Source organism: Crocuta crocuta, unplaced genomic scaffold (assembly GCF_008692635.1).
Source record: "Crocuta crocuta isolate KB4526 unplaced genomic scaffold, BGI_CrCroc_1.0 scaffold27, whole genome shotgun sequence".
In the NCBI taxonomy this organism is placed as follows: domain Eukaryota; kingdom Metazoa; phylum Chordata; class Mammalia; order Carnivora; family Hyaenidae; genus Crocuta; species Crocuta crocuta.
This window is the reverse complement of record NW_027532250.1, coordinates 6,023,726-6,049,638: the sequence shown is the minus strand read 5'-3', so window position 1 is coordinate 6,049,638 and position 25,913 is coordinate 6,023,726. Positions and strand designations below refer to the sequence as shown.

The 25,913-nt window shown below is 51.8% G+C and overlaps 1 protein-coding gene across 2 annotated transcripts in view; it reads right to left on the bottom strand.

The window, feature by feature from the left end:
• ATP9A (ATPase phospholipid transporting 9A) overlaps nucleotides 1-25,913 on the bottom strand; it is a 115,060-nt gene that overhangs the window by 84,991 nt on the left and 4,156 nt on the right. Inside the window, exons 1-4 of one of the 2 annotated variants that reach the window (XM_077778377.1) lie at nucleotides 22,104-22,301; nucleotides 9,863-10,007; nucleotides 7,754-7,867; nucleotides 2,045-2,153 (exon numbers count right to left, since the gene is read on the bottom strand). In XM_077778377.1, coding sequence (XP_077634503.1) covers nucleotides 2,045-2,153; nucleotides 7,754-7,867; nucleotides 9,863-10,007; nucleotides 22,104-22,117 — 382 coding nt within the window. In that variant the 5' untranslated portion in view covers nucleotides 22,118-22,301. Of the gene's footprint in view, nucleotides 1-2,044; nucleotides 2,154-7,753; nucleotides 7,868-9,862; nucleotides 10,008-22,103; nucleotides 22,302-25,913 lie in introns of those variants that run through there. The other variant, XM_077778378.1, reaches the window with a different exon arrangement.

The window sequence follows — 25,913 nt, the reverse complement described above, 5'->3', positions numbered from 1 at the left end:
CCTCTCTCTGCAATCTTCCAGCGGGGGCTCCGTGTCCTGCTCACCCCCCACCTCCGCCCAAGTGTATCAAATAACTAAACTCACCTCCGTCACTTTCTGAGCTGACAGTTTCTTCAGTGCTTTTGGGGGCTTTCAAAACAAACGGCCGAGCAGGGGCTGGGTCAGTGCTCAGAACTCGGCGCGCTTTCCCTACGGCTGCATTGGCATGACAATAGCAACCACGGGCCACAAAAGGAGACTGACAAAGGAAGACAAGGTTTTAATGCTAGAGCCATCTGCCAATTCTCCGAAGGGTCTTTTCAAGAACTGAGTGAAGTTAAAAAAGCAAGAGCAGAGATGGGGAATCTGCAGGGAGGGCAGACAAATCATTCACGGGAAAAGCAATTGCAATATGAAAAGAACCAAAGAAGGTTTGGAGCGCGGGCAGATGAATGAATGGAATCCCTCTAAATAGATCCACCGCACCCTCTCCAATGGGCCTTTTGTGGGTTGCCTAGCATTTTAAAAGTTATAGTCAGAATATGTTATTAAGGGAGGATTTAATATACACGAAGCACAAAAAAACGCCCTGCGGAGGGGTCTTCTGATTACCCACGTGGAAAGCCCAAGCCACCTGCCTTTGCAAAGATTACGCTGGGTTTTCTTTCTTTGGGCAGCAAAATATCCTAGATACAGTAGTTTAGCAATAATAAAGCATTTCTATGCCAACGCTACGTCCCCCACTTCTCCAGAGCTGCCAAATGTTAAGACCACCAACTCTGAAGATCTATTTACATGTGCCAAAACACCTTCATGCCCTCAGGGGATTAAAAAAAATTTTAGCCCCAAACATATTCCCCCATTGTTACTAACAGAAGGAAAATTCTAGGCAAAACCCTGAAGCCACGTGTGAATGCCTCGAAGACGAAAGCACCACAAAGCAGCTCACGCTTGGCTCAGTTCTACCCTGCCGGAGACATCTACCTCCTCTTTTTCAGAATTCTTCACATCCTGAAGGTAAAGCACGGCTTTCATCCATCTCTGCCGCCCCTAAAACATGACTAATCCCAGATCGGGCTGTCGTCCTTGGGACCTTAGGTAACACGCTCTCATTTCTGAACACACCCTTACAGGTTATCTCCTGCAGAATTTGTTGTTGAAATAGAAGTTAACCCTAGCTGGACTGTTTTGTGGGTTTTCAATGGGGTATTCAGGAGTTTGTTTTTCATTCCACCAATTTAAAATGCTTGTGCCTTGGGGCACCTGGGTGGCTCGGTCTGACTCAGGTCACGATCTCGCAATGGGGGAGGGGGGTATTCGAGCCCCATGTTGGGCTCTGTGCTGACAGCTCAGAGCCTGGAGCCTCCTTCAGATTCTGTATCTCCCTCTCTCTCTCCCCCTCCCCTGCTCAAGCGCGCTCGCTCGCTCTCTCTTGCTCTCTCTCTCAAAAATAAATAAACATTAAAAAAAGGTTTGGTTTTTTTTTTTCTTTAATGCATGTGCCTTGCAAGGGATTCAATGCTTAAGGGCTATCTCGCTGATTCTCTTTGGGTCAGACTCTCCACCTTAAGTTGGAGGATTTATAGGATGCCCTTCAACAAAAACTGCAGAGATGCAGCTATAAATCTGGCGCCCATTTAAAAAACTAATGTTGCAAAGTTGTAGCATTAGCTTTGTCATGTTGAAAGAGTATCTTTTAAAGCAGAGCTCCCTGGAAGCCCATAGGACAGACTCCTAGGGCAGACTGGTGGCCTCCGCATGAACAGGAGGGGCCCGCCCTCCCTCCTCAGCCAGCCCAGGGTCAGGGTCGGCCAGAGGAGGCTGCTCCGCGGACGGAGTTCCATTCCAGCGTGATGCCCCGGTCAGCCACAGGCCGGGCTGCAGGACAGACCCGCGGCAGCCTAGGGGATGCAGCCCGGGTCCCTGCAGGCCCCGGGCATGCGTTGGCCTCCCCGGGGCCAGCCACTGAGTGACCATCCCGCCACGCGGCGTCCGCACGCCCCCAGCCCCAGGCCTTGAACTCTGCCCCCTGACGCAGCGGCCCTGGTGGAGCCGGGAGGCTGACCTCTGGCCGTGAGCCGGCTGTAGACCTGGCAGTTGACTTCTCTGTCGCGCACGTAGCATCGGATCTCCTCGACAGCCTCTCGGATGACAGTGACGGCCAGCACGAAGCCCTGCGGAGACGGGAGAGAGGGTGAGCCCCGCGGAAAGTGACTTTCCTCTCCTGGCGCTGGGGACAGACAGGGCCGGAGGTCACACGGGAGGGCCGCTGGGCGGGTCCTGCTAATCACCCCACACGCACCTGCCCGCAAGCCCATTTCTCTGAGTCCTTCCTACACACCGGCCCCGGGAAACACCGGCTGACGGCACACATACAGGGGCAGCCCTACCCACCACCCCGCAGGGCGTCTGAGAGTCAGAAGGGTGGTCAGTCCATAGGCCATGGCTGAGTGATGGTGCCTGGTAACGTCTGTATCTCACACCGCAGGTGCTGGACGCCATGCGAGGGGAGGTACAGCCCCAGGACCACCCCACGCTCACTATTGCGGAGATGGGGACTGGAAGCACAGAAAGGGTGAGTAATCTTGCCCAAGCACACACAGCTCCTAAGCGACAGGCAGAACGGCTGGCTCCAGAGACTCTTCCCTTGCCAGCCTCACTGTTCCGCAGCCAGAGAAACGTGGAAAACAGAGCTGCCAGTAAGACAGCGCACACTGGGACCCAGTTAAGAAGAATGAGCTCCGTCCCTTTGCACTGACCTCCCAAGTGGGGAAATTAACGTTTCACAACACACAATGTAACACCAGGCATGCCCACACCGACCACAAGGACCGTACTCTGTAAAGAGTTTCCAATTTCCTTAACTACTGGCTAGGTTCCTTTGCAAGGAAAAGACTGGGGGAGTGGGAAAGGCCAAAGGAGGCTTTGGTCTTCTCTGTAACGTTTTCAATCCTTCTAAAGAAAACACTGCAGTATTAATTGCAGAAGTAGCAACTAATAAAAAGAACACTGAAGCTGCCCGACCTTTCCCGGGTCAGGTACCTCAACTCATATAAAATTTGGCGGGGGCTGGGGGGGGAGGGTCAGCCGTACAAAAATCTATTTCCGTCCAGATTTCTTCATTCGTGTCAATAAAGGCAAGAACATTCATTCATTTTTTTTCTTACAAAATATCCCTGTCATCTGTCTTTCAAGCCTTTTTTTTTTTTTTAATACAGAAAAAGCACCATCGCCCTGAACGTTAGCAGCGGTGATTCTTTGAGGATTTCATTTTCATACTGTTTACCCTGTGAAATATATTAGCTTCCATTCAAAGGACTTTGAATCTCTTATGTAAATCCAGCCAGAGATGTGCTGCCTGGTAAGCCTTCTCCAAGGGCTCATTCATCTTTACAATCAAAGGATTACTCCTGTTTCCAATCAAGACACAGCCTGAGCAAAACGAGCACATTTCAGAATAAAAGCAGAACTCTAGACCCAGAGGTGAGGGGGAACCTGTTCTGGAAGAGAGCAGACCCCCGCTGCAGGACCGCCACCCCCACCCCACCCCCCGCCACGCTGCCGGGTCGCTGATCTGGGCCAGAACCCAGAGGTCTGCTGTTGGTTTTTTCAAACGTTCCCGTTTCGATTTCTCGCCGTGTGGACCTAGTAAATCCCGTTGATGTTCATGGAAAGTGTGTGCTCCATTTGCCACTAACCTCCCTGCTGCAAATAAATGCGGCCTCCTAAGTTATTGGATCTCCTCCTCCCTGCCCCCCAAACACACAGCTCCCATTAATCCCAAAGGACCTGCCAACCCTTAGGCTAGAAAATGCTTTCGCTGAGAGATGCAAATGTAGTCCAGGAATAAATTCCAACCATCTAACCTCAGAGGTCCTTCATATCCACGGATGTTTAGAAGGAGGCTTAAATAGGGAGGCCTGGGGTTGCCTGAGCTTGTAAACGGACGCAGAAGCAGTGACGGCGCCCAGAGAAGGCACTGTGAAGGTGCTGGGCCTCCTTTGGGAAAGTTGCGATCTATGAGCTAGAAATCAGAAAAGCACTGATCTCTGGTTCAGGAGGGGTTGACAGGAAGGGGGCACCTGGGGATGAGGGTGATGGAAATGCTCTGTATTTTGACTGAGGTGGTGTTTCCATGGGTGGAAACAAGTGGTCACAAGTGTGACCACTCACTTAGCTGCAAATATACCATCTGTGCATTTTACGGTACACAGATCTATCGTAATAACAAAAGAAACCTAGGTCTTCATACAAACAATTTTAGGGATCATTTCGGCTATCTATTGAGGAATTTCTCCCTCTAATATATTAGCACCAAGAAAAAGTGTATCAAAAGCTCAACCCTAATCTAGACAATGAACAATGTCACGAGTGCCAGGAATTTAAAATTAAGAGAGTATGTCCTGAGAATTTTCTGTTCGTTGGGAGNCTATCGTAATAACAAAAGAAACCTAGGTCTTCATACAAACAATTTTAGGGATCATTTCGGCTATCTATTGAGGAATTTCTCCCTCTAATATATTAGCACCAAGAAAAAGTGTATCAAAAGCTCAACCCTAATCTAGACAATGAACAATGTCACGAGTGCCAGGAATTTAAAATTCAGAAGAGAGTATGTCCTGAGAATTTTCTGTTCGTTGGGAACAAAAGGAAGCATTTTATCTGCAGTACTTCATTGAATCCTCCCAATATGCCAAGGAAGTGGACATGATCGTGCCTATTTTACAGATGAGAAAACTGAGGTCTAAATTACACAATGTCCCAACATGCAGCCAGGGGCCACAGTGCAGCCCTCAGTCAGGACCACCGCCCTCAGCCAGAGCTGGCTCTGAAGCGGGAGGCCTTTCAGGCAGACAGAGACATTTCAAAACACGTTCCGGTCAAGAACCGGAAAGTGATTCTGCACATAAAAATCTAGGGGCCATCAGCTCTCGTCACCTACAAACAGACGCCATCTACTTTGTCTCTGACCCCAAGCCTTCTTCTCTGTAGCCCCTGGGAAGACAGGAAGACCAACATCCCCTCACATTCCTAAACGGTCACAGGGAAACCTGGCTGTAAGGGAGACGCAGGTGCAGAGTCAGAAACCTCAGGACCAGGGGCACCCGGGGGGCTCAGTCAGCTGAGCGTCCGACTTCGGCTCAGGTCACGATCTCCCGGTGTGTGGGTTCGAGCCCCGTGTCGGGCTCTGTGCTGACAGCTCAGAGCTTGGGGCCTGCTTCGGATTCTGTGTCTCCCTCTCTCTCTGCTCCTCCCCCACTCACATTCTCTCTTTCTCAAAAATGAATAAATGTTAAAAAAAAGAAACCTCAGGACCAGCAGAGGCTGCTGTGAACCTGCCTGGTTTCTAGCTGCAGCCACCAGTCCAGGGAAGGCAGGAGGGTCAGCCTGGAGGCGGCAGAGGCTACTCTGACTGTGTGCATGGAAGGCCGGGCCTCTCCTGGGAACTCCAGGCATCGCTTCAGCAAGGAGACGTGGGCAGGAGTGGGGGCTGGGACCTCTCACTTGGGGTGGGGGGAGCACCCCAGTGCTCACCACTTGCCCACCCCACCTGGACTGGACCGGAGTGAAATTTTCACTGGGTCTATTTTTATATATATCTTGAATCATGTGAATGTATTAGCTTTCAAATAACCACACTTTAAAAAGGCAACCAAAGTGGTGCCTGGGTGGCTCAGTTGGTTAGGTGTCCAACTTCAGCTCAGGTCATGATCTCACGGTTCGTGAATTCGAGCCCCGCGTCAGGCTCTGTGCTGACAGCTCACAGCTCGGAGCCTGGAGCCTGCTTCAGATTCTGTCTCTGTCTCTCTACCCCTTCCCCACTCGCTCGCTCGCTTGCTCTCTCTCTCCCCCAAATATAAATAAAACATTAAAATTTTTTTTAAATAATAANAAAAGGTAACCATGGAGAAGTGGGGGAGATGGGGAAATGGGGTCTGGGCACTGAGGAGAGCACTTGTTGAGATAAGCACTGGGTGTTGTACCTAAGCGATGAACCATGGGAATCTGCCCCCAAAACCGAGAGCACACTGTATACACGCTATGGTAGCCAATTTGACAATAAATTAAATTAAAAAATAATAATTTTTAAAAATAAAAAGGTAATCAATAAAAGGCAATGTGATTTTATATACATTATAGACTAACATTTTTTCACATAAGTTAACGTAGGTTTGACTCCAGGTAGGTGTGTGGTTAGCAGCTGAGGAGCTAAACACCGCCGAGCACACTGGGCTGTTTCACAGAGAACTCTCTAAAGCTTCCAACGCTTGGGTCTGGGGACTCCAGGTCTGCGTTCGCGCCTGCTGGCGTGGACCAGCCCCTTGTGCTCCGGATGGGACGGGAGCCCCCGGTGCTCCTGACCCTGAGTGTCGCCCGGGCCTCCGAGCGTGCGGCGCCCGGAGTGGGAGCGTCCGTCACGCGAGGCAGGACGTGTGACGGAAGTCTTCTCAGCTCCCAGAGTCCTGCCTCACCCACAATGACTCGGGTCGGGAGAGAACTGTTTGCACATCCGGAAAGCGCCCTTGCTGTTCCTGTGGGAAATGCTCAACCCCGTCCCCCTTCTCAGGGCTGGAGCTGCCGGGCGTCGCCTGTCCCTGCTGCGCCTGCGCGGTGTACGGACACCCACCCGCCTCGGCTCTCTTCGCACCTGGCTCTCCCTACACTGCACGTGCCCCTGCACCAAACCCTTATCGTCTCCCACCTGCCACCAAAAATGAACAGATAAATAAAAATTCTATCCTTGTTCCTTTAAGAAAGGCTTAAATATTTCCTACTCTNTGTCCCCCCCCACCCCCACAGCCCCACTTCATGTGAAATACATAGTTTCTACCTGGGTAAAAAGAGAGGTCACTTCCACCCTCTCCACACCCCAGTCACCCTGGGCTTCCTTCTGTTCTTCGGACGCTCTGAGCACATGCCGACCGCAGGGCTTTTGCACTGCTGCTCTCTGTACCTGGGATACTCCCGCCCTCCTCTTCTGCCCATCCCCCTCCTCACGATGCTTTCCACGGCCACACTGTCCAAGGCTGCCCTTCCACATCCCTCACCCCCACCTTCACCCACTCAGCAAACATTAAATGGGCCTGGGATAGCCTATCTGGCCCAGGGTCTTATTCTAGAATCTTTGCAGCGCCTTCCACAATATGAAATGATTGCACTAATCTGCTTACTGTCTATCGTCCTCTGAAAACCACCTGGCCAAGGGCAGGAATTTTTATGTTGCATTCATTGCTGTGTCCCCAGCACAGGGCACAGCACCGGGCACACAGTCGCTACTACATAACCATTTGCCCAAAGGAAGCAACGGAGGGAATGGCGGGGCCTTCTGGTCGGTTCTGTCTCACTTCATACACAAAGCACAAAACCCAGTACTTTCCAAACCCTCGTGCTGGCAGACTCTACACGAACAGAAAACAGGATCTCAGAAAATGGTTCACACAGCACAACCCACAAAGACAGAAGCCTTGTCCTTCTCACCTGACACTGTGTCCCCAGAGTCTAGAAACAGGCGAGACAGACCGTAAGTATGAAATGCACAGGTGCTAAAAAGAATGAGTCACTGACCGGCTGATGGGACAGAATGGACGAAGGGCATGGGCTTTACCGCTTCCCCACAGCCTGACCCTGGGGGTGCGTGAAATGGGGCTTCACCACCAAAATCCTGGGGAGCTTGAGGCTGCATCCCATTCCGATTCCCCGGGGGACAGAGACAAAGCAGCGTCTGCCCCCCCCACCCCCAACATCGCCGAACGAACACCACCCATTTACTCACCAGCGGGACCCAGTAGGTATAGAGCGCACCAAGTCTCATTTCAGGAACAAACTGAGAGCAGGCAAGAAGTAAGAAATAGAGGTTGAAAAAATACTTGAACTGGTTGAACAGCACCTGGAATGACGAGAGAGAAGAGAGGGAGGAGACAGTCATGGCTCAGCTCGTGCGACACGCCTGCAGGGGGAGGGGGTAACAGCTGAGATTGTTCCTACGGGAGAACACAGCCCCCGCGATGCCGTTCATGTCGAGCTTAAACGCTTCTGCATGTTGTTTAGGAAAATACACATGGGTAATCAAAACAGAATTCATAAAAGTAAAAAAATAAATAATGGCACACGTGGAAATTATAAACACCAAATTCAAGACCGTGGGTACCTCTGGGGCTGGGGAGGGCTTGCCAGGGGCTTCGACTCTATCTGTGATGAGCTATTTCTCAGAATCTATCTTTCGGGGCGCCTGGGTGGCTCGATCAGTTAGGCATCTGACTTCAACTCAGGTCATGATCCTGTGGTTCATGAGTTAAAGCCCCGCATCAGGCTCTGTGCTGACAGCTCAGAGCCTGGAGCCTGCTTCAGAGTCTATGTCTCCCTCTCTCTCTGCCCCTCCCCCCGCCAAAATGATTAAACATTAAAAAAATTTTTTTAAACACTACCTTCTAAGTGCCAGGAAGCCCCTCAAAATATTCAGGAGAGGTTTTAGTGGGAGATGCCTTTATTGTAAGATTGATCAGGAAAACGAGGTAACCTACCCTCTCCACGATATGAGCTCAACCCCATAAAACGAGCAGAATCCTGTCCTGAGGGGAGGTGGGTTCAGGAGGAGCCTCGAAGGCCCCCACGCGCCCTGGGGGTGAGACAGGCACCACATGCCTGTCTGGGGTGCTGGGCAGAAATGATGCGTCTTTTTGAGGCTGAGGCACTCAAGAGCCATTTTTCAGCCAACTCACTCTTGCTCAGTCACAGAGATACTGGGGGCCTCACATCCTAGACGGCGTAGCTACAACATGGAAGAGAGGGGTCTGCTCCGCACCAGAATTTCCATGAATGAGAAATAAATTTTTTCATGATTTAAGCTATTGAGATTTGGGGGTGGGGAGAGATGTGGCGTGAACGTAGCAGTGAATGTAGTCAGAGTTTTCCTTAAAAAAACATTCAAATTACACATTTGTGTTTCTGGAATCTCCATCAATCAGTCATTCCCCACCCCACCCCACCCCCCTTTCTGGCACTGGAACTGATCGCTGCTGCTTCTAAAGTCAGTCATCCAGTGAGTGTTGGAGGCCTGTTGGATAAAAATAGGTGCTCAATTTGAGCATGTGGGGGGGGTGGTGGAGGGTCTGGAGAGTTGAAATCCACGGACTGGCCTAAGCTACCGTGGAAATGCTAGGGCTCCAGAGCATACAATAATAAGCAAAATGTCCATTAGCACAAATGTCCACAGCAATTCCCTCGGGTATAGGATTAAAACTTACCTTTAAGTAAAACATCTTGATACTTGCATCTCCTGCCTTTCCTATAGCGAATATGCGTTCCATGAAGATAGAAGGGATAATTTAGGCTCTGATGGGTTTTTGGTTTTTGTGGATTTTTTTGGTATTTTGGTTATAACGCTGGGTCCCCAAAATATCTTTTTCACTCTTGCACCTAACACACCAGCTAAATGTGAAGTTATTCTAATGGACCAAGTGCAGCGTCAGAGCAGAAACCTCAGAAGGCAGCCCCCGCTAGGTACTCAGTACCAGAGAAGATGAACGGCCAGCGGCTCAGGCAGCCTGGAAAAGTCACAGGTTCCTCTGCCACAGGGACGTCTGTCTTTTATCTCTTTTTTTAAAATATTTATTTATTTATTTTTGAGAGAGAGAGAGAAAGAGCGTGAGCGGGGTAGGGGGAAAGAGAGGAAGAGAGAGAGAATCCCAAGCAGACTCAGAGCCAGACACGGGTCTCGAACTCACGAACTGTGAGATCAGGACCTGAGCTGAAACCAGGAGTCGGCTGCTTAACCGACTGAGCCACCCGGTGCCCCAGGGACCTTGTTCTTCTAAAACCGGTACCACTGCCCACATCTGGCATGAGAAGGAAATAAAGGGTGTGATCTCTTCCCCGTACGCACCCCAGGAAGAAAGGTGAAGAAGTTGTACTTCTGGTTGTTGATGACATTTCGAGGGTACCTCTGGTCCCTCTTCTCGGGATGCCCCAACCACACAGTGCGGGGCCTGGGCTCCCCTCCGCCACAGCATCTCAGCCACTCACAGCACCTGTGGGGAAGACACAGCCACACTGTCAAGGCCACGGCCACACGGGTCCACTTCTCCTCGAACGTTTTTCTCTAAAGCAACTTTACTGGGTCAAGGACAATGGCCACGAATGGGGGCTTCCTCATCATGAGGGGGAAACAGAGCCAAGGGTCCTAAGAAGCCATGGTCCAAATAAAAGATGCTTTGCCCGCAAGCCCAAATGACGTACATCATCACAGCGTAAGATTCATTTTTAAAATGAGATTTAAGTTAAAAAGTAAAGACCGAGTGACACATGACCACTACTACTTTTACACGCTGCTGATGAGAGAGAAAGGCCCACAGCAGTTAAATGCAGCCCCCAAGGAGAATCTCAGACTTCTACCTCAGTCTGTGTCTCTCAAATTCCAGTTCTAATCACCCCCAAAAAATGTCTGTTTGCTTAAAAAAAAAAGAAAAAAAGAAAAGAAAAGAAAACATAAAGCAACCCAGTTTGCCAAGATGTGAGCAACAACATCTTGGCCTTGAATGACTTCTGTCTCATCAGAAAACCCAGTGTCTTGCCAGCCCCGCACGCTGTCACGGTCGCCGGCTCTACCCAGGTGACCGGGGAAAGAAGGGGAAAAAACTCCCTCCACACCCAGATCCCTTTCGGCAACAGCCCAGAGGAGCCAGCCAGGAAGACACTGGCCCACGGCCCGGGGTCACCCAGAGCCGGGCCAGGGTGCCCGCTGGGGTTTGTCCTGGGAGGTCGGCTCGTTAGTGCACCTGCTCCCGAGGGGGGCCCCGCACACGCAGGGCGACGGGGGCAGCTCCGGTGGAACGAAGCCCCTCGGAGAGCACCTGCCCTTCCGGAGAGCCCCTACTCAGGGCACTTTGAGAATCACAAGCCCTCGTAAGCACTGCAGTGGGATCACCCCACCCCGAGCTGCTGGGAGGCAGAAACCCAGTCCTGCCAGCGCCCTCCCCATCCCCCGCCCCCCACGATGCTGCCAGTGAAGTGAAAGCAAGCAGACAGGGAGGTGACGATTTATGTAGTTAGGGTCCACCCCGGCCCTCCCTTCTCCCCGTCCTCCCACGGGCCAGGCAGGCCCTGGTAGGGTGCTGGGGTACAGAGCGGAGCAGCCTCGTCCCTGGACATCAGCAAGCTGCCTGTCCAGATGCTCGAAATTTCCATGATGAAACACAATGCTTTTCCTTAAACATAGCATCTTCGGGGGCACCTGGGCCGCTCAGTCGGTCAAGCGTCTGACTCAGCTCAGGTCATGATCTCCCAGTTCATGAGTTCAAGCTCTGCATCAGGCTCTGTGCTGACAGCTGGGAGCCTGGAGCTGCTTCGGATTCTGGGTCTCCCTCTCTCTCTGCCACTCCCCTGCTCAAGCTCTGTCTCTCTCTGTCTTTCAAAAATAAACAAACAGTAAAAAAAAAAAAATTGTTTTAAATAGCGTCTCCATTCCAGTAAATCAGTGCTCAAGTGGAGCGCATCCGACAAGGACAGATTTCACTCCTGGGAACTGATCCGTGGCAGCACTGTTCTCGCGTGTCCACAGGCCAGAGGCCCACGCAAGTCTCGAGGAGCCCAGAACCGCTGCCGTGTGTGGACATGAAGCCCCCACGCGGGGTGTCGGTGGACGCTTGCTACGTGCGCATGGAACACAGAAGCCGGAAGGACACGGGGACTCACCTGACGGTGAGCACACCTGTGTCTGTGCACACCGCCGGTCACGACCGCCCCCTCTGTGACGTGAACCCGCACCCTTGTTCCCATCCTACAATAATCCTGCAACAGCGGCTCCCGTACTCGTATGTTTCTAAGTGAAAGCTGGGGAAAGAATTGAAGAAAACCAACCATCAAGTCGGCCATTCACAGGAGTTTCATCTGTCTCGTTTTAGCAGAAGGTTCTGCACACCAAGCTACCAGGTTAGGCCGCTCGGTACCTACCCTGCAGATGTGTGCGTGTGCACAAAGTACCAGGGGCGTCCCTGAAAGATGCGCTGTGGCATCAAAAGGCGGGAAACGAACCTACTCGTTCATCAGAGGGGGCTGGTGAAATCAACAGGGAGCACCCACAGCAGCCTTCCAAGGAGAGAGAGAGCTACACATGCTAAAGGTCCCCAATCTGCAAGATAAGCTAAATGGAAAAGCAAGGGGCCAAAAGGTATGTCAAGGTTGCCATTCTTTGCATGAAAACAAGAGGAAACACATGCAGACATGCTTCCAATGCAGAAAATCTCCGTAACAAGCCGATACCACTGGTTCCCTTTGGGAAGGAAGGAATAGGGACCTTTTTCCCTATGGTTTTTTTTTTAATTTTTTTATGTTTATTTTTGAGAGAGAAAGAGAGAAAGTGTGAGCAGGGGAGGGGCTGAGAGAGAGAGAGACCCAGAATCTGAAGAAGGCTCCAGGGTCTGAGCCGTGAGCAGAGAGCCCAATGCAGGGCTCAAACCCACAGACCGTGAGATCATGACCTGAGCAGAAGTCAAACACTTTAACTGAGTGAGCCACCCAGGAGCCCCCGATGTATTCTTTGGTTACATTGTTACATATTACCTAGAGCTCAATGCGGTTCATTCCCAGCTAAATCCATAACACTAAGCATTTATCAAGTATCCAGTTGATACAAAGTGTGATTTGGTCCGGGGACTGAATATTGGAGCAGGACCTTTGCCTTCTCCTTTCTCACAATCCTGCGGCAAAACAGGGGTAAGTGTTTGGCACAGGCTAAAATAAAGTTTGTGTCACCTGAGCCAAGCACAATTAGCCCCAAGGCCATCTCCTTTAGCCAACTTGACCTCATTTATTCACTTTTCACCTGCCCTGGATGTAACCTGCACACGTTCAATACACAATCAACTTGACTTTCAGGTCAGTAGCATTTACTGGACACTGACCAACAACAGTAACAGAAGACAAGTAATCACTGCTTGGGTTTGGTCCCCGCTCATTCACCTACTTACTCTGTCTTGTGCGCTCAGTACTGGGCCCTCACCTGGGCCCTGGGCATTCAGGAATTCGTCCCTTCTGGAGCTTACATTCGACTGGAGGGAGAGAGACAGGGACCCACCACCCAAAAAAAATAAGGCCTGGGCAGGGAAGGGGATGTGTGGCTCAGGAAGACTGGGTAGGGGGTGGTGACGGCCAAGCTGGGGGACAAGCAGTGGCTGCGTGCAACCACACAAAGGAAGCACAATCTGGGCAAATTGGAACGGAACCCCCAGGGCAAAGATACAGAGTCGGGAGGCAGCCCGGTACGCATGCGCACGGAAAGACCGGCGTGGCTGGAATCCACCCACCACGAGGGAGCGGGGCGCGGGGGAAGGGGCGGCCAGAAGACTCGGGGCTTTGTCTCCGGGGCACGGGGTCCGGAGGCTACTCCCTGCACAGCGGGGATCGCTGAGAGTTACGAGCTGGCCTCATTCGATTGCCATCTTTGAACGGTCTTGTCTGACTGCTGGGCAGGGAGGACACCGCAGTGGGCAGCAGTGCAAACAGGTAATAGGTGTGAGGTTGCTTGTGGGGGTAAATACTGACTGGGGTGACGGTCACACAACTCTGTGAATATACCTAAAACTGCTCATTGTACGCTTTCAATAGGTGAACCGCAGGGCACTTGAACTGTATCTTAATAAAGCTGTGTATGTACCAAAAAAAGGAGAAACAGGGAGATGGCTGAGGAACTGCAATTCCACCATGTTACGCGTGTAGAAATGCACTCTTTAAACAAACACGAAAAGAAATGTGTTATTTCATGTAATGTTCACAACAGTCCTACATGGTGTATATGAGCACTGTCCCCATTTTTTTTCTTTAAGTTTTTCTATTCTTGAGAGAGAGAGGGGAAGAGAGAGAGAGAATGAGGAGGGGAAGAGAGAGAGAGATGAGGAGGGGAAGAGAGAGAGAGATGAGGAGGGGAAGAGAGAGAGAGAGAGAGAGAGAGAGAGAGATTCCCAAGCAGGCTTGGCACTNTGACAGTGGAGACGCTGAGCCCGAGGGGCCACAGGGATTGCCCCGACACCTGCTCCGCCCTGAGCGGGGAGGGCGCCTGAAGCCCAGGCCCTGCTGCATCAGGCCCCGGGCACCTGAGAGCAGCCTCACTGCCACCGACAGCCTCATCAGCACGGTTACCCCACACAGCTTTTCTCTAGCCTTCCGTCCCATGAAGCTGGAAGAAACCGGAGGGGCCGGTGAGAGCCGTGGCTGCTCTTCTGCCTGCCCCCCAGGGCTCCGCCGGCCCCGCACCCACTCATCTCCGCGCCGCCATGAACTTGCTGCCTCTCAGCTCCGCACACCGTGGCCCTTCGGCGCCTGCTCTGGGATGATGGACGGAGCTCCCTTCCGCGTCTCCCGTGAGCACAGCGCTGTGCTGTCTCAGAGAGGGCACGGGGGACGCCGCGGGAGGGGGGCAGTGGCCCAGGTAGGGCAGCAGCGGCACGGGGGCGCGGCCACCCCACGGCGCTCTGCCCAGCCACACGCCCAGGGCGCGCTGTCCCCTGGAGCCCTCTCAGCCCCAGCGCGGCCCCGCGGAGGCGTCCCAGGCCCTCACACGATGCACCTCCTGCCTCCTCTGAACCAGCACCTGACCCCACCTCCCCCAGGCCTGTCTCCCGAGGTCCCCCTGTGGCTGTAGCCCCGGCGTCCCTTTCCCATTGCACAATGTGTCACCCCCCAGCTGTGCCTGCCGCCCAGCGCTGGCCCCGCCTTCCAGCAGCCTGAACTACACCGTCTCCAACTCTGTGCGCACCCCAGCCTTGGGGAAGGGGCCCCTTCCCAGTGCATCCTTCCCTGCCCTACACTACCCCACAGTCCTCTTCCGAAATTATCCTTTCTTACGGTTTATGAAGCCAACTCCCTCCATCTCTCCACCTGGCCTAGCCGCAGGTGGGGCGGGCACAAGGGTCCAGGCGCGGCCAAGCAGAGCCCGGCTCGGCGAGGGGCTCACGAAGGGCAGCAGACCCCTGGCTGAGATCATCACCAGAAATGCTAGGAGAGAAGTGCCCTTCGCCGTGACGTTGCTAAGGTGAGAAAACAGGTGTGGAGCTGCGGGGGGGTGGGGACAGTCGGCCTGAGAACGGAGTCACGGGAGGAACGCATAGACCACAACAGGTTCCTGACGCTTTGGGAAGAGGGCGGAGGTCTGTCCATCTGTCCACGCCCTGGGCTCTTCCGTCCTAGGAATCAGTCAGTTGGTTTCATGTTACTTTTGCGCAGGGCAAGGTTAGCTGTGTTAACCACCACCCACACCTGCCATCTGAGAGTCGGTCTACCTCACAGCCGCACCGCCCTTACCTTAAAGACACAATCCTACGGGCTGTGTGTGTCTCTGACTGTGAGCTTTCAAAGAGCACAGTCAACACCTTCAAGGCTGCGTTCTATCCTCCTGACCTCTCTGCTCTGACTTCTCTCGAAGTGCTGTCCAATATGGAAGTTTCTACCGCGTGTGGCTCTGTGGGTATAAATTTAATTACAACGGAAGAGGGGTGCCTGGCTGGCTCAGGCAGTAGATTACACGACTCTTGATCTAGGGGTCGTGAGTTCAAGTCCTACGTTGGGCACGGAGCCTACTTAAAAATTTTTTTTAATTTTAATTAGGTAATGAAAATAGAAGAATTCGGCTCCCTATGCCCTCTGGCCACACTCTGAGTGCTCTAGGCCTCCCATGGCCCACAGCTGAGGACGGGGCTGTGCAGACTCAGAACACTGCAGGCACGGCAGAAAGTTACAGGGGGCGGCGCGGCTTTAGAGCACCCGTTTCTAGATGCCTCCTTCCACCTCCTCTTTACCCGGTATCAGCACCCAGGACACACACGTGAACATCAGTAAGGGGACCTCGCAGCTGACAGAAATCAGGCTAAGCCATTTTCATACACACGTGGTATTTCCTACAAGAGCCGACTGTCCCTACCTCCTAACCTCATGGTACTGGCTAAACGTGCTTTCCTTCAACTGGCTGGTTCTCAATTAGGGTTGATTTTGGTCCCCATCCAGCCCCCTCCCCCGGCCCCGAGGAGTACCTGGTAATGTCCGGAGACATTTTTGGTTGTCATAACTAAGGAAAGGGGTATCCAGTGGGGGGGAGGCGGGGAGAGGCCAGAGATCCTGCTCAACACCCTGCAGTGCACAGGCAGCCCCCCAACATAGAACGGTCTGACCCCAAATGCCAGGAGTGCCTAGGGTTAACTCCTGCTCTAGATTTTATTTACATACATTTTAAAGGGAATTTTTTTTATATAAGTTTCTTTTGAGAGAGACAGAGACAGTGTGAGCAGGGGCGGGGCACAGAGAAGGGGGAGACAGAGAGAATCCCAAGCAGGCTCTGCACTGCCAGCTACAGAGCCCGACGCCGGGCTCAACCCCACGAACCGTGAGATCACGGCATGAGCTCAAACCAAGAGCCAGTTCTTAACCCTCTGAGCCACCCAGGAGCCCCTACACAAACTGCAAAAGGTAACTTTGTACTATTATCATCAACGGAAAACCGGAAAACCAGTATCGCTTGCCATAAACACAGGTGAAGGTCAAAATCAACACAATGAAGAGCAAACAAGGTTACTAAGTTCAAACTAGATTCGTAGCTCAGAGCCTGCAGCCTGGAGCCGCTTCCCCGGTGTGTCACGCGGAGACAAGAGCAGGTGCTGTCACTGAAAGGTCAGGCAGACGCGGGTTGGAAATACTGAAGGAAAACTGAAAAAGGAAGTCAGTATCTTACTGCATGTCTCAACGTGATTTAGTTCCTGTCCATGAATTACGTGGACCTTATCCCTGCTTTACCTACATATCTGCTGCCCATATTTGGGGAACTAGTGTCCCACAGTAGAAGCTTTGGGCTTGGTGGCAAATTCACAAGCCACCAAGTCCTGCCCCCAACCCCCCCCCCACCCCATTCCAAACAGAAGAGACGGCAGCCAGGCTCCTTCTCAGCCTCTGGATTTACACCCGTGGCTCTGTCTACCCCTAAGGGCTGCCACCACACGCCATCTGCCTAGAGCCCGGTGGCCACCGTCCCCTGTCCCAGCAGGCCCCAGAGGGGCAGCTGCCCGGGGCTGTGTTGTGACAGCTGTGGCTGCTACCGTTTCTTAACACCAATCCAAGCTGTCACCCGCCATGACGGGCCAGGGAGATGGGCTACAAAGACAGAATTACTGGAGAAGCTACAGAAGAAATAACGGGTGAGAGCCTCAGCTTTGAAACGGGAGGCCCGTAAGGGGGAGAGTAGGAAACGCCAGCTTTTAAGTCAGACGGACTTGGGCGCAAAGCCCCACCCAGCTCCACGTGGCTGTGCGGCTTTGGGCGACTCATTTTCTGTGATCCCCACGCTCTCTCTCTACAAAATGACAGTAAGACTTGCCATTCTGAATTACAAGGAGGATTAAGGACTTTACGTACGACAGGCACAGGACAACACCCAGCACGTGACAGGCATTCCATTAATAGGACATACATCATATTTCTCTCAAGTTACTTTTCCAGATTAAAAAAACAAAAACAAAAACCATGAAACAATGTTTTTACCTGCTGACAGCACCAGCTATTCGACTAGGGTGAGATGGAAGGCTAGAAACAGTTTAGTTTACACTGCTTTTAGCTTAGACCATTTAAACAAAGGAAACCTCAAGTAAATTTTTCTTATGATCTGACTAAAGCAAAGGAAGGTTTTGCTGGCGGACAGCCACGTGTGAGGGGGTTTCACACGATCTGGCCGAAAGGCAAGGGAAAAGCAAAGGTTATGGAGGGAAGCACCAAGGGAGCCGTGTTTCCGGGAAAGGCAACTACTGTAGCAAGGGGCTGGCCTGCGACGGAGGGAACATCTCAGCTCCGGGTGGAGCCCCGATCGGCCGGCCCTCAGTAAATATTTGCTGCCCTGCCTGCATGGTACTGCGGAACTTTCCTGAAGCCAGAGTCCAGGAAGCCCCAGTCGCCGCGTTGATGCTGGGAAGAGCCAGGAAGAGTGTACAGAAAGATGAAAAGCAATATGGAGTGGGCTAACTTGACAATACGTTACATTNCGCGTCAGGCTCCGTGCTGACAGCAGCTCAGCACCTGGAGCCTGTTTCAGATTCTGTATCTCCCTCTCTCTCTGACCCTCCCCTGCTCACGCTGTCTCTTTCTCAGAAATAAATAAAACATTAAAAAAAACTTTTAATAAATAAATACACACATACATACATACATACAATCAATATAGAAAGAGCAGTGTAAGGCGATGCCTCTGCACAGGGTGGGAAGGGGCGGGGATCTGCCCCCTGCCCTGGGGACACGTGGCCATGTCTGGAGATCCAGTCGGTGGTCACAACTGCAGGTGCGGGAGGTACGACTGGCATCTAGTGGGTACCACGCACAGTACAGCCCCACACAGAGGAGGCCCGGCCCCAAATGCCAAGAGTCCTGAGTCTGAAAACCCAGGCTGGAGCAGCACTGCTGCAGTGATGGGCATGTTCTCTACCTGCAGCATCTAACACAGCAGCCACTAGCCACGTGCGGCTGTTGGGCACTCAAAATGTGACTTTTAGATTGTATTCCGTTAATGAATTTAAATAGCTGCCTATGGCTGGTGTGTAACACACCAGACCGCAGGTCTGGAAGAATGGAACTCAAGCTGTTAATAAACACAGATGCCTGGGGAGCGGGTGCTAGAAGACCTGGAAAGGAAGGTATGAGGGATATTTTTGCTCTGTGTTCTAGAAACATCTAGGAGGCTTTTTTTTTTTTTTAAACTAGGGTAATATAAAATCTGAACTCAGGGGTGCCTGGCTGGCTCAGCTGGTAAAGCATGTAACACTTGATCTCGGCGTTGTGAGTCTGAGCCCCACACTGGGTATAGAGATTACTTTTAAAAATACATAAAATCTTGGGGCGCCTGGGTGGCCCAGTCAGTCAAGCATCCAACCTCGGTTGGATCAGGTCATGATCTCGCAGTTTGTGGGTTCAAGCCCCACATCAGGCTCTGGCTTGACAGCTCAGAGCCTGGAGCCTGCTTCGGATTCTGTGTGTGTGTGTCTGTGTGTGTGTGTGTGTGTGTGCGCGCGCGCGTCTCTCTCTCTCTGCCCCTCCCCTGCTCGTGCTGTCTCTCTCTCTCTCTCAAAAATACACATTAAAAAATTTTTAATTAAATTAAATCTTTAAAAATTAAAATTAAAAATAAAATCTTAAATCAGAAAGAATGCATAAAAGGAAGCTAGTTCTCTGAAGTCTGAATGTATCTCTAGCCCTAGCAAGGCTACTGGCTGGAGCAAAGGCTGGGTCGTATCAAAGGAAAAAGCCAAGCCAATGTGGCAAGTTCCTCTGATCCAGCAAGTCTATCTGGAGGGATGTATTGGATACGGACTCTAGCGTGGGTCAGCAATGGGCAAGACGCTAGGAAGCTCACAGCGGCAAGAAAGCCAGGCCCTGGAGAGGAACAAATGCCCATTCAGAGAGGAAGCACCACGCAACGGACCCGCAGCAATTAAAAGAGTAAGGCAGACGCACACGCAGTCAGGGTAAGATCCAAGGCGATGAGCTGGGAGGGGAAAAAATCTTAAAGCAAAAGACATGCAATTTATTATCCTGTGCTTTAATAATAATAGCATGACAATATATAATGGGAAAATAATACTGAAAAACACACACACACACACACACACACACACACACCCCAGAACGTTAACTCTGGTTCTCTTGGGAGAAGGGGGCAGTCACGGGGGGTGGGACCTGTCGCCTTCCCTATTTCTCCTTCAGGGTAAGTCGCTCCCCCCGGTCTCCCCCCGCTCAGCAGCGCAGCACACCTCTCACCCAAGTCTGACTCATACTGCGTCCTGCCCCCACCATGAGTCAACCATTGTGGACTCGAGTCCAAGTCCGTCACCTTTCATCCCGGGCCCTCGGTTATCAAGCCCTATCGAGCCCCTGACTGCAGCCACGGCAAGGCAGCTCCGGAGCTCTGCTCTACTTTCCACCCACTTCCGAGCCCTCTGCAGGACTCCGCATCCGATTTCCTGGGGCAACTCCTTCCTCCTCTTCTACGCGGCCTTCAAAACCGAGCGCTTCACAAACAGAAGAGAAAGCACTGTGTTCTACCTTCCACTTTACCTGCTTGCTTCTTTCTGGAAAACTCAAACCTACAGACACCCAGCAAGCAACATACAGTAAATACATGAACAAAAACAAACACGGGGTCCAGTGGGACAGGGCTCGCTGCGGAGCCTAGAGGCGTGGGAGGGAAGTGGCCACCCCACCTTGCCCAACATACATTCTCACGCAAGTCTAACACGACAGATCGTAAGATTCTTCATGACAGAGACAAACAGCACAGATTTTTGAAGCCCAAACCCTCAGTTTTGAAATGTTGGTAACTGATGCAATGTTTAAATTTTATGCAAAACTAAAACCACACTGAGGCAGCAGTTTTTACTTAGCATGATCACCAAAATCAAAAAGCTTAATAACACCTGTGTTGGTCAGGATGGGCAAATGGACATTTTTACAGCTGGGGTGGGGTGCAGTGTCCAAATCAGTGGAACCCAGAGGGAGGGTAACCTAGCAGCAGCTCTCAAAGTTACAAATACATTCTCTTTAACCCAAAGATTCCCCTTCAAGATATTCCAGACGTCCTACCTACCACGGGCACAAAGACTGATGTTCAACGCCATTCACCGTAACGCTGCTTGCAGTAACAAACCATCAGAAATAACGTAGGTGTCCATCAGCAGTACACTGGTTATAACACAAGTCCAGTAAGTCTGTTCAATGAAATCCTTTAAAGCCATTTCTTTAAAAAGGGGAGGAAAATGGGGCGCCTGGGTGGCTTAGTCGGTTAAGCGTCCGACTTTCGCTTAGGTCATGATCTCACGGTTCGTGGGTTCGGGCCCCGCGTCGGGCTCTGTGCTGACTGCCAGCTCAGAGCCTGGAGCTTGTTTCAGTCTGTGACTCCCTCTCTCTCTGACCCTCCCCTGCTCACGCTGTCTCTCTCTCTCTCTCCTAGAAATAAATAAAAATATTAAATAAATAAATAAATAAATGGGGGAGGAAAAAGCTTTTTATGCACTGCTATGGAACAGGCCCAGTATGTACGGTTCAGTAGAAGAAATACATTGTATTGTGTGAGGTATACTAGCAACTGAACAAAAAATGTAGGTAGGACTTCAGCTCAGGTCATGATCTCCTGGGGATTCATGCGTTCGAGCCCCACGATGGGCTCTGTGCTGACAGCTCAGAGCCGGGAGCCTGCCTCAGATCCTGTGTCTCCCTCCCTCCCCTTCCCTCTCCCTTTCTCTCCCTGCCCCTCCCCTGCTTGTGCTGTCTCTGTCTCTCAAAAATAAGTGTAAAAATGTTTTTAAAAAAGCTAAAAATCTCTCTGTGTGTATCTAAATAGATAAATGTAAAATACATGGGCCTTTTTTGGGGAAATGGTTAAAAACTCTCTAGAACGACACAGAAGAAATTGGTAGTTGGCTGCCTCGGGAGGGGGACAGGGTAGCTAAGTGGGGGGAGCTGGAGGGAGACTACGTGTACAATGGACACACTTCTGTGCCTTTTAAACAGTGAGGTGAAGTGTGTGGTGACTGCTTTTTTTCTTTTTTAACTCGCACAGCTCACGGCTCTGGGCTGCACGCCCGGGGTCAGAAGGCCGGGACCTGGTGCACAGAAGGCGGGCCGCCTGTGTGCGTGGAGAAGCCTCCCCTGGGCCTCAGCACCCAGGGACCCGCTGCCTTGCCGCCTGCGGCTACACTTGGGCCGGGCCATTTGCTCGCGGCTCCTAACACCACAGCCCGCAGAACCGCATCCCTCCAGCCTCGGCATGGTCCCTGCAGCAGGTGAGGGCAGGCCCACCAGCTGGAAGTCCAGCAGGCTGCCCTTTGAGCCAGCACTCTGATCCACCCACCCCCCAGCATCCGGGGACCTCACCCCAGGGCAGGATCTGAACCGTCTAGACAGCAGGCTAGGGAGGAGCCCCGTGACTGGGACACAGCAGAACACAGACCGAGGGTCCCCGCCCCCTCCAAGCACGCCAGCCTCAACGACAGCACCCACTGCCACTCCTCCCCACCGGCCACGGGCTTGGGGTCGCCGCATCCCGAGCCGCTTCGCCTCAACCCCGCCCGGCACTGGCAGTGCGCTCACTCCCGGGGAGGGGAACTCACTTGCCCAAGGTCATAGAGCCAGGAGGGGCCAGAGCCCAAACCACCACGCCAAGCCAGTCTTGAATCGGTGTTCTCCACCCCTGAGGATCCTCCGCACCCAGGCCGGGGAGGCTGTCACCTCCTCCCGTCCCGGCCTCGGCTCCAGCCCCTCCCTGCTCCCGTGGAGACTAGCAGGCGCGGTGGCTGCGGTGGCTGCGGTGGCATCGCATCGCTCCCCCCTCGGGCGTGGCTTTGGCACCGAGACAGCCCGGGAGGGGAGGGGAGGGGAGGGAAGGCCGGGGGAGAGGTTGCCTAGGGCGCTCGCTTGTGAAAGCCGGAGGTTACAACACAGGCCCCTTGTCAGGAGGTCAGGTGGCCGAGCTGCTGAGGGTCACAGCACAGTGACAGTTCAGGTGGGGAGCAGCACTCACAGGGGGGCGGGGGATGCCAGCCCGGGCTGCAGGCATCATCACTGCACTTGGCCCTGGGGTCTACACAGCTTTGTCAGGAGCTACTTACACAGGAAGGCTTTGTATTCAACAAATCTGTACAGAATACTCCCAAACACACCAAACAGAACACTGCGAGAGGTCCCACTTCCCCGGGGACAGAGGGGACAGCCGCGGGGGCTTTCTTGTGTAATGAGCATCTGCTCAACCAACCAGAGGCTTCTTCTGTGCTCCTCCCCCCTCGCCTCCCTCCCACACACATCGAGAAACATAAATAATAAATCTGTGGTAAACAGAAACACATGTGGTTTTTTTATTCTTTAAAGTTTTTGAGACTTCGCTTTTTTTGAGAGCGTGCATGCACACACACGAGTGAGGCAGGGACAGAGAGGGGGACAGCGAGCGAATCCCATGCAGATACAGCTTCCACGCTGCCAGCACAGAGCCCGAAGCGGGGCTCAAGCCCATGGCCTGTGAGATCATGACCGGAGCTGAAATCAAGAGCCAATGCTTAACCGACTGAGCCTCCCAGGCGCTCCTTTTTTTTAAAAAAACTTCCCCAATCTCATGGGCACGCACTAACAAAAGGCAAAACAAAAATGGTGGGTGAAGAAGGTCATCGACCGTATCCTGACCCTGGAAAATAGGGCAACTCTGGCTTTCATAGGGCGTAAAATGGCAAAGCCCTTCCAGAAAGCCCCTTAGTAAGGCCTAGTTAGAGCCCCTGAACGTGCAGTCATCTGTCTCATTTAACCCAGTGACCTGGAGATTCTAGCCTCGTAAAACATTCTGTTCTTTTTTTCTTTTTTAAGTTTATTGTGAGGGGTGCCTGGGGGGCTCAGTCGGTGAAGCGTCCGGCTCTTGATTTCAGCTCAGGTCATGATCTCATGGTTCATGAGTTCAAGCCCTGCACTGGGCTCTGCGCTGAAGAGCAGAGCCTGCTTGGGATTCTCTGACTCTCTCTCTCTCTCTCTCTCTCAAATAAATAAGTAAACATTAAAAGAACAACAACAACAACAACCGTGCCTGGGGCAGGGCAGGTGCTTGGCAAATACTTGTGGGGTGAAGGAACCGTGAGCCTCTGAAATATACAAAACTCACGCTGAGTTTCCGGTGTCTCCCCCGGAGGAAGCACTGCTGTTCTGGGATTCACCTTGCAGACTGGGCTCATCCGGTCCCAGACAGATGACTTCCCAGGGCCCGGGGTCTGTGCCTCCCTCAGCTTTCCTTCCGTGTGTCTCTGGGGTGCCTCTGATTCAAGGGCCGGCATTCAGAATGAAAACATTTAAAAAGTGAAACCCCGGGGCGCCTGGGTGGTTCAGTCGTTTGAGTGTCTGACTCTTGATTTCAGCTCAGCTCCTGATCCCAGGGTCATGATATCGAGCCCTGCGTCTGGCTTTGTGCGGAGCATGGAGCCTGCTTAAGATTCTCTCCAACCACCCCCACCTCCATAAAATTTTTAAAATATGTTTTAAAAGTGAAACTAAAATAAGAAACAACTTGTGAAAACATAGGGCACTGGTTAAAGCAAATTCGCCACAGTTACTCAAAGAAATAGTATGTTGCCATTAAAAATGTCATTTACAAAGCACCTCATGATACAGAGAAAACAACAGGAAGTAAAAACACATGTGCTACATGGTTATAATTCATAGAACACTGTACACACAGAAACAAGGCAGGGAGAAATCAGTACATCTGACATGTTTAGAGCATCTAAGATGTCAGCATTAAGGGCAGCTGTCTTTGAAGGGAAAATTGACACTAGTGTTCTCCTCTCCACTGACTTTTCTTATTACACATACGTTCATTTTACAATTAGAAGACAATAAATTTTATATACCTTTACCTTTCTCTTCTAGTGTAAAACTACTTAAGAAGGTGTTTGGTCGGAAAGGAAAGCCACCAGGAGGGGACCATTTTGCCAAACTTAGGCTCAGGGTTCCCACAGCTTGGCTAACCTCTAAATTCACAGCTCACCTTCAGATTAAGAGAAGGCGGCCTCTCTCAAATAAATCATAAAAGACACAGTTCTTGTGATAGCACTGTATTCCCTCCCATGAGGATGGCTGAAATGAAGGAGACAGATAATACCAAGTGCTAACACCTAGAACTCTCCCGACCAAAGAAGCCCAAATTAATACAAACACTTGGGAAAATTACCATCTTTTTTTTTTTTAAAGTAATTTTTTTAATGTTTTATTTATTTCTAGGAGAGAGAGAGAGACAGCATGAGCAGGGGAGGGTCAGAGAGAGAGGGAGTCACAGACTGAAACAGGCTCCAGGCTCTGAGCTGGCAGTCAGCACAGAGCCCGACGCGGGGCTCGAACCCACGAACCGCGAGATCATGACCTAAGCGAAAGTCGGACGCTTAACCGACTAAGCCACCCAGGCGCCCCCGAAAATTACCATCTTCTAAAGTTACATACAAATAGACCCAGGGCCCAGCAAAGCCACGTAATACATGTACCAACAGATATGTGTGAGCATTATTCTTAACAGCCCAAATGGGAAACAGCCCAAACGTCCATCAAGACGTGAAGCGGGGGGCACCGGCGGGGGAGGGGGGGGCTCAGCTGGTTGAGCATCCAACTTCGGCTCAGGTCATGATCTCAAGGACTGTGAGTTCAAGCCCCGTGTCAGGCTCTGCTGACAGCTCAAAGCCTGGATCCTGCTTCAGATTCTGTGTCTCCCTCTCTCTCTACCCCTCCCCTGCTTGTGTTCTCTCTCTCACACACACAAAATAACTAAACAGTAAAAAAAAAAAAAGGAGAGGTGAAGCGGGGTGCCTTGATGGCTCAGTTTGTTGAGCGACTGACTTCAGCTCAGGTCATGATTGATCATGATCTATTCACAGGATGACTACAAACAGCAATAGGGATGCACAAATCACAACACACGTGACGTGGTTGAATCACGGAGCTTGTGGTGCAAGAAAAGTCAGGCTTGAGGGAGCACGTGGCACATGACTGCCACGTTTAAAGAAAGTTCAAAACCAGGCAAAAGCAAACCCTGCACTACGAAGTCGGGACACAGGGTAAGGTGCGGGGGTAGGGAGCCTGAGAAGGCTCCTGTGGCGGAAGCCTGTTTTCCCGCTGGCTACAGGAGGGTGTTCACTTTGTGAAAATTCGCGGAGCTGTGCATGTAGGATCTGCATACTTTTCTGTGAGTTACTGTGTAGGCATGTCTGCATGTATATGCATAATTTTAAAACTCAGCTTATTTAGGGGGGAAAGAACCCTGCCAAGTAGTACAAGCGGTCTTACGTGCTTACTACCCGGTTACGTGATTTATCAGGACACGACAGTGTCATTCCTTGTATGAGAGCCTCCAGGAGCCTCTAGTTTGGGGAGAAGAATGAGGGAGGGAATTGAGGTGGGGG